At 52.9% G+C, this 7,945-nt stretch overlaps 1 protein-coding gene across 2 annotated transcripts; it reads right to left on the reverse strand.

Moving 5' to 3' along the window:
* Positions 1-54: 54 nt before the first annotated feature.
* Prr29 (proline rich 29) lies at positions 55-5,993 on the reverse strand. Of its 2 annotated transcripts, XM_052758870.1 has the most exons (6): positions 2,800-5,993; positions 2,465-2,540; positions 2,196-2,302; positions 987-1,207; positions 785-855; positions 55-629 (listed from the first exon to the last, which is right to left on the reverse strand). In XM_052758870.1, exons 1-6 carry the CDS (start codon positions 2,857-2,859, stop codon positions 601-603), a joined length of 564 nt encoding a protein of 187 aa, XP_052614830.1. In that variant the 5' UTR covers positions 2,860-5,993; the 3' UTR covers positions 55-600. The 2 variants fall into 2 exon arrangements, with proteins under 2 accessions (XP_052614830.1, XP_052614829.1); XM_052758869.1 differs by having other exon boundaries at positions 55-855.
* Between the last annotated feature and the right edge of the window lie 1,952 nt (positions 5,994-7,945).

The raw sequence follows: 7,945 nt of genomic DNA on the forward strand, positions 1-7,945 counted from the left end.
AGAGCCTCTGCAGCCCAGGCCCCAGACATCTACCCACACCATTAGCAACCAATTTCCTACTGAGATCTCATGAGCGGGAGGACATTGTTTGCACATGGCCCTGGGGACCTGAGGCCATTCCTGGTTGAATCAGGACCCAGCTCTGACTCTCCTTTCCGCCAACAGAGTCCAGTGAAGCCGAGTCCGCCGCAGGGGTCTCCTGAGCTGGCCTTCTCCCCAACCAAGCTGCCCTCCACGGGCCTTAAGGCATTTGGAGACCCAAGCCACCCTCTTCTCCCTTGCCCTATTTCAGGCCCAAGGGTGATGCCACAGAGAGGAGAGAGGGGCAAAGGCCAGCTGGGGCTCTGGTATCAGGGCCTGACTCTGGTTCAGACAGGAAACAGTGGATCAACTGGGTTTATGTGGCTTCTGGGTCAGGGAGGGGTTCTAAGGAGCTTTTGATGCAGAAGAGCCTGCTCAAGATAGCAGTGGAGTTGAGAGCCTGATGCCCCAGGGTAGAGGGCTTGGCTGGGGCAGAGTGGGTCAGAAGGTCTCCGGCATGGGTGCAGAGTCGCTCCGGTATGGGTGCAGAAGCTGGTGAGGCCTGGTGAACGTCTGTCTTCACGGCAGGCTCTCAGCGTCGTAGTAGTCTAGAGAAACAGAACCCTCGGCTTGCTCCTTCCTGCCTTGGTGGACCCCAAGGAGGAACACAGAATGGGACAGGCAGTGGTTGGCAGGAGCCCCCCTCCACAGAGCACATGGCCCTTCTGACATCTCCGTCTGCCCCGGGTCAGGCCCCACTGACCTGAAGCTGGGGGTACATCCGCTCCAACAGTTCCTGTGGCACTGGGGGGCGGGGGTGGGGGCACATCTCTCCTGAGATGGGAGCGAGAGAAGAAAGACCATGTCAGAGGCCCAGGGCGGCTTTTGAGGCTTTACCCCCAAGCCAGCTCTTTCAACCTAGATCAGGGACCTGGCCACACCCAAACCCCTCCAGTCTTACTTACACCTCCCCTCGCCTGGAGGCAGGGGGCTGGCGCTGAATCGCCGGTGCACCCTGCCAGGGAGGCTGGTGCGGGGGAACAGGGAGGAAAGAGGCTGGCCAGAGTGCCATGGGGCCCAAGGAGGTCGCTGGGCAAGGCAAATAGTGATGGTGGAACACCAAAGGCTCCTGCTCCTGGGCCTCCATCTCTTCCTCCACCTGTTCCTGTTGGCTGTCTGTATAGACCTGGGGGTGTGCAAAGTGAAGGGGTGTGTGTGTGACACAGGTTCAGCCCTCCCTGCCCCCACTGCTCCGCCTCCTCCACCTCCATCTCCTGTACCATTTCCTGCACACAGTCATCAGCGGAAAGGCTACTGTCTAGTGAGCTTTCTCTGCGTGCAGGCAAGGCGCTCTGGAGACGCCCACCCCATCACTCTGCAGAGAGAATTGAGTCTCTAAGAGGTGAAGCAACTCACCTGAATCCCCTGAGAGCTAACAAGAGGCAGTTCAGGGACTCACTGGGAGAATCCCAGCGACTCCAGAGTGGGTACCGGAAGTCTGTAAATCTGCTTTAGTTCCTGCATCTTTCTGGGCCCCTCAAGGAGGGGAGATGCTCATCACAGGGCCTCAGAGGGCCTAGGGGTAGCAGCCCTGACTCAAGATCTCCACCTCCCTCAACTCCTCAACTAGCCCCTCCTTGAACCCCTCCTGGTCTCCCAGAGCCCCTTTTCCATTGGGTCCTCCTTTTTCAGACCTCACACCCCTTACTCCCTCCATCCTGGGTCAGAATCTTACCTGGTTCTCTAGGGACGGTCCTAAGGCCACCTGCGGTCCTCAAGGACTCTCCTTCCTCCGCTCCTTCACCAAGTGTACACTCGTACCCCATTTCCATACCTGCTTGTCACAGCCTACCTAGCCATTCCCTCACCCATTCATTTGTTTGACAAATAGCAGCTGAGCCCCTAAAAAGAGTTCTGCACCAGGCTCCAGCGGTACCTGCCCTGCTGGAACCTGAGGTACACAGAGCAATGTCCAGAAGGAAAGCTTTGGAAACAACGTCTGGGTGGTAGTGGAGATCTGGAAACTCCCGACACCAGGCCTTGGCACACAGTAGATGGCAAAGGGACTCAGCCCGACAGGGGTGTGGGCTAGCTTCCTGCTGCTACTCTATGCTCTTTTCTCCAGGTGGGGGACCCCCAGATAGAGCTGCACCTTGGGCCCCACCTTCACACACCTGTGGGCTGGACCACTCTGGCCCTGGGTTCAGGGCTCCGGCCACCAGCTGACTCAGCAGCAGCTGCTGCATCTGGGCATTCTGCAGCATCATGAGCTCCAGCAGGTCTGGGGAAGAGGTTTCAACAGAGCCAGCCAGCCTCCACCCTGTTCCACCCCGTTCCGTCCTTCCCACCTCACAGCATTTATACAGGGGGTAACCAGCTCAGGGAGAGAGGCCGCAGGTGTGTGCGGCAGGGGGGAGTCAGGAGAGCCACCCAGGGGAGTTACCTTCCTTGACTCGGCTAGGCTGAGGCAGAGGAGTCGGGACAGTCCAAGGACAAGGCTGCAAGATGGTCACCCAGGGCTGGGGACATGGGTGGGGAGACTCAGCCAAACCAGGGAGAAGAGGGGTGAGGCATGTCGGGAGCCCCACCCCCCCACCCCACCCCCCGTTCCCCCCTCAGTGTCTCTGCACCTCATGGCCTCCCTCCTCCCAGTCCGGTCTCTTCCTCTCGGTTTGGGACCCCACCCCATATGTGCCCCAGAGTTTACCCCCATCCCAGCTCCGCAGCCTCCACCCCACCTCCCATTCAACAGCCTGTGCTCCTGGGCTCAGGCCTCACCGTAGGGGCTGCACTCTGTGATGGGGCGCCGCTCCAGCTCCCACTCCCGAGGGAGGCCATGGCCTAGCAGGTCAGTTACCTTGGCAGCTCTGGGGACGCCGGAGAGGGCTCCTCCCAGGAGTACACTGACCCGCCCAGCCCAGGATGCCTGGTGTCTGGGAAACAGCCCAAGTCTCCGCCCTGGCCCTCCTCTTCCAGATTGTGGGGTCTTTTCACCCTGGCTCTCTTCCTCCGGAATGTGGGGTCTTTGGGGATTCTGAGGCTCAGATCTCTCTTCTGGAGATCCACCTTCAGGCCCCTATGTGGGGTTCTCCAGACTTTGGCCCTACTCCTCCTGGCGCTGATGTTAACTCTGGGGGACTCATGTTTGTTGAGTGAGAAGCTAGGGTGACTTGGTTTCCTGGCCCCATAGGAATAGAAAATTGTATAGGACCTGGCATGAGTGTGTGAGGCAGGTGAGGAGGGCAGAGCACACACTCACTGTCACTCTGCCAATCACTCTTAGGAGAGGGGAGTCCTAAGGACCCAGTGGTTTCTGGAGGGGGACCAGGCAGACACTGGGCAAATTCACCAACCAGGCTGTGGCTCTGGCCCACAGTGCCTGGGGGTCTTTATGTCTCCCCTGCAGATTCACTCAGTTCCTCAAAAGCTGAGCCGTTCACTGCTCCCTCAGAGGTGGGGAAGGTGGGCATTCAGGAGTCCCCAGCACCATCTTGTGTTTCCAAAGCATGCATTCTTCTGACAGGAAGTTAGTCAAGTGTCTATTGCTTAAGAACAGGTGAAGAGGGGAGATCTATTTCCGCAGCTGTGACATCCAAAGACAGGCCCTGAGCAGCAGTCAGGACAGTCCCGACAGGAAGCTGGGATTAACACCAAAGTCACACACACACACACACACACACACACACACACACACACACACACACGCCCATTCTCTACTTCTGTTCCCCTTTCCACAGTCCTGGAGTGCAGAGCCAGAAGGAACATTCCCAGCTCCTCCTTTGCCCCTGTCTGTTGGAGATATTGTTACTGGATTTATCAGGGTCAGAGCCTCTGCCCTCTCAGTCCTGGACAGCCACCTTCGATAAACTGATTAAAAAGACAAATTCACTTTTTTAGGTGGTGCACACCTTTAATCCCAGCACTCAGGAGGCAGAGGCAGGCAGATCTCTGAGTTTGAGGCCAGCCTGGTCTACAGAGTGAGATTCAGAACAGCCACAGCTACACAGAGAAACCCTGTCTCAAAAAATCAAATAAGTAAAAAAAAAAATTAATAGTAAAAATGTGGAAAAAAGGAGATTGATTCATGTGGCCATATTAGGAAGGGGACAAAGGGATCCAGTGACAGCTTCACCAATCGGTCCATCCCCAGGATTCTGGCATGAGGGTTAGGTGAAGAGAACAGCAAAACAGTCCAAGAGGAAGTCACTGGGCCCTGCAGATCAGCCAGAAGGGAAACCATCCCCACAGAGGTTGCTGCTTTTTACACCACAGTGTAAAAGTGGAGTCTCAGGTATCCTAGGCTGCCCTCAACTTCCAAATGTGCCAAGGACACCCTTGAACTCCTTAACACCTCACAGCCTGTATTTCTCACATGCTGGCATTAATATGGATGAAAAGATCTTTTTTTTTTAAATCACATGTAGGTCTCATGACACCTTGTTTATGGGGTGCTGGGCAGGGCTTCATGAGTGCAAATGTTTTATCAATCAACTGAATCATAACCAGAGCCCCAAGAGCCCCAATTCTCAATAACAAAGCTTGTGTGTGTGTGTGTGTGTGTGTGTAGCCTCTCAATACACTACTGCTCAGCCACGGCATATCTATATTGATGTGGAAAGATGTCAAAGAGAGTGGACTGAAAAAGACCAGTAGGATCTTATTGTGTTTGTTTTTAATTTTTAATTTTCTTTTATGTGTTTTGGTGTTTCGCCTGCATGTGTGGCTGTATACTACATGTGTGTCTAGTGCCCCTGGAGGACAGAAGGGGTATTGCACCACCTGGGTAAGCGTTCCATATGGCTGTGAGCTATGGTGAGGGTGTTGGAATTGAAACCATCTATTACCAACCACTGAGCCATCTCGCCAGCCTCTTTGTGTGTGTTTTTAAAGATTTCCCTTGGTGACCTTTGTGCTTGGATTCCTCAGACTCCATCTCTGGTCAGGTCTTCCTGGAGATTAATATGGATGAAAAGATCTTTTTTTTTTTTTTAAATCACATGTCCAGGACTAGGAAGTAGCTCCATTGGCTCCGTGAGGCCCTGGGTTCATCCCTAGTTCCATACAGGTACACAAACCATAGATATATGCTTGTATATTTGTGGAGTGTGCATGCCATGGGTGTGTGTGTGTGTGTGTGTGTGTGTGTGTATAGGGGGAGAGAGAGGGAGAGAATCAACGACAGAGTCTGTGGATACCTGCCTCCCCACAAACCAGGTCCTCTGTGACCAGCTCCCACACTCGCCTGGCTCTCCACATTTCCTACCCACAGGTGAGACAGGCCAGGAGGCTTGGGAGCCTCCAGCAATGAGGGAGAGGGTATTCCTTGGGGTTGGCCAAGGTGAGTCTCATAGAGACTCTCTCGGGGGCACCTTATGGATGTTAGCGACATCACCCACATTACCCGTGCCAGCCCACTCCGGGGTGTGCGCCTTGCTGGCTTTTAGTCTGTCCTTGTCCTTTCTCCACTGGTCATGGGGCTTGCCTCCCAGCTCCTGGTAATGGGGTCTGCTTTGGGGAATTCCCCACTTAAACACCAGCCTCCTCCTTCCACGTCTGCGTTCCCACAGAGAAGCCCTGGAAAGATGCTGTGTAAAACCTGTATTTAGAACACAAGGCTGAGGGGAAACTGGTGTGCCCTATTCAAATGCTTTGGAAATCAAACCATCGCCATACAAAGGCGGAAACATTCCCAAATGGCTGCCTGAGCTCTGGAGAGTTCTGGAGGAGGTGACTTGCCAGCTCCTTCCCTGTCCACGATAATGTTCTTTCAGATGTTGGACCCTCCACTCTTCCCTTCGTGTTGTGCCTCAGTGGGGACTCTTCCTTCTGTCTTTAGGTTTTTATTTGTTCATTTTGTGTGTGTGTCTATATGTGTGTGTGCATGTTTGTGTGCCAGTGTGCATACTTGTGTGTACATAAGGAGGCTTCACCTTTTTTTTGTCTTTGTTTTTTGTTTTTTGAGACAGGGTTTCTCTCTGTCTTTGGAGCCTGTCCTGGAACTCACTCTGTAGCCCAGGCTGGCCTCAAATTCAGAGATTCACCTGCCTCTGCCTCCCGAGTGCTGGGATTAAAGACATGTGCCACCACTGCCCGGCTACAGTGTTATTTTTTAATTAATTACTTACTTGTTTTTTATACATATGGGTGTTTTGTCTGAATGCATGTCAGTACATCACATGTGGCCTGATGCCTGCAGAGGCCGGAAGAGATCATCGGATCCCCTGGAACTGGAGTTACAGATGGCTGTGAGCCACCATGTGGGTGCTGGGACTAGAACTGGGTCCTCTGCAAGAGCGGTCAGTGCTCTTCACCCACTGAGTCAGTCCTCTGGTCCCACAGTGTTATAGTGAAAGAACTGAGAATCGAACATTATTCAGTGTCCAATAGTAATAATTAGGCTGGGTGGTAGTGGCGCACGCCTTTAACCCCAGCCCTCGGGAGGCAGAGGCAGGCAGATCTCTAAGTTCGAGGCCAGCCTGGTCTACAGAGCCAGTTCTAGGACAGTCAAGGCTATACAGAAAGACCCTGTCTCAGAAAACCAAACCTACCAAACGGATCATACACCTGGAGAGAGGAACAGCTTCCTCCTACTTTCATATGGAAAACGACCAGAAAAGACCCTGTGTAAAACTTCCAGGGACAGTCTCAATGTCTACGTTAGCCACAGTGAGGAAGAACCAGCGAGAGAGCAGTAGACAGCAACCGGCCCTGTTGGAGGATCCGATTTCCAAAGAAGCAAGGAGCTGGAGTCCGAGGCTTAAAGGAAGTGAAACGGTGGTCTGCAGAATTCTGCAGCTGACAATGTATGGGCAAGACAGAGTCTGGACAACGCACCAGCGAAGGGAGTTTGACCCCACATACACGCTCTGGCCGCACTACTTCTACCAATCACAGTTGTCCTTGAGTGGTTTGTGGGGGTGTGGCTTTGTTCAACATGTAGCTGGTAGTACTTTGGGGGCGTGTTAAGTATTGTGTTGATGGGATGCCCTGGGATGGGAACTTCTTTCTAGAGTCTCATCCATTGGAACTACAAAATGGAGTTTCAGAGTCCCCCACCCCCGCACCCCCCAGGATCTCTGGAACTGAGGTGCCATCAACCATGAATGAGCATCTAGTGAAGGTCCTAGGAAGTCACCGCGACCAATTGACCTAGGAAAGAAACCGAGTGCTCAGACTTGGAGAGGTCATGGCACACTCACTCACTGTGGGTCAGGGTGGGATTTTCTAGAAGGTGGCTCTTCTTTGCAGAATTCTCTTGTCTGTGGGTGACTGTAACTTGTAAAATAGCTCAAGGGAAAAGAGGAGTTGTGTTTGTCTTTGGTTTGCTCCCATGATAGGATGGGGATGAAACAGGCACACGGTCCTGCCTGGTTCAGGGTCCGCAACGACTTCGACTGTAACTTGATTGGAATAAGAAATACCCAGGGCTGGAGAGATGGCTCAGAGGTTAAGAGCACTGGCTGCTCTTCCAGAGGCCCCAGGTTCAATTCCCAGCAACCACATGGCAGTTCACAACTGTCTGTAACTCCAGGTCCAGGGGAATCGACACCTTCACACAGATACACATGCAGGCAAAATACCAACGCACATAAAATAAAAATAAAAAGATTATTTAAAAAAAAAAAAAGAAAGAATCAGCACCTACATCACAACTGTCTGTAACTCCAGCTCCAGGGGATCTGACACCATCACACAGATATATATGCAGGCCAAACACCAAAGCATATAAAATATGAATAAATAAATAAATAATAGATAAGAAATACTTAGGAGACTAGTAAATCACAGCTCCGGGTTTGTTGTGAGGGCATTTCCAGGGAGGATTTGATCCCCCAGCCAGGGAGGGACCTGTAGAGGAGACCAATGTGTGTAGAGGAGACCAATGTGCACCCCTAGCTTACAAAATGCTCAGAGTGTCGGTGAC

This window comes from Peromyscus californicus, unplaced genomic scaffold (genome assembly GCF_007827085.1).
Source record: "Peromyscus californicus insignis strain IS unplaced genomic scaffold, ASM782708v3 Scaffold_3__1_contigs__length_106647218, whole genome shotgun sequence".
Taxonomy (NCBI): domain Eukaryota; kingdom Metazoa; phylum Chordata; class Mammalia; order Rodentia; family Cricetidae; genus Peromyscus; species Peromyscus californicus.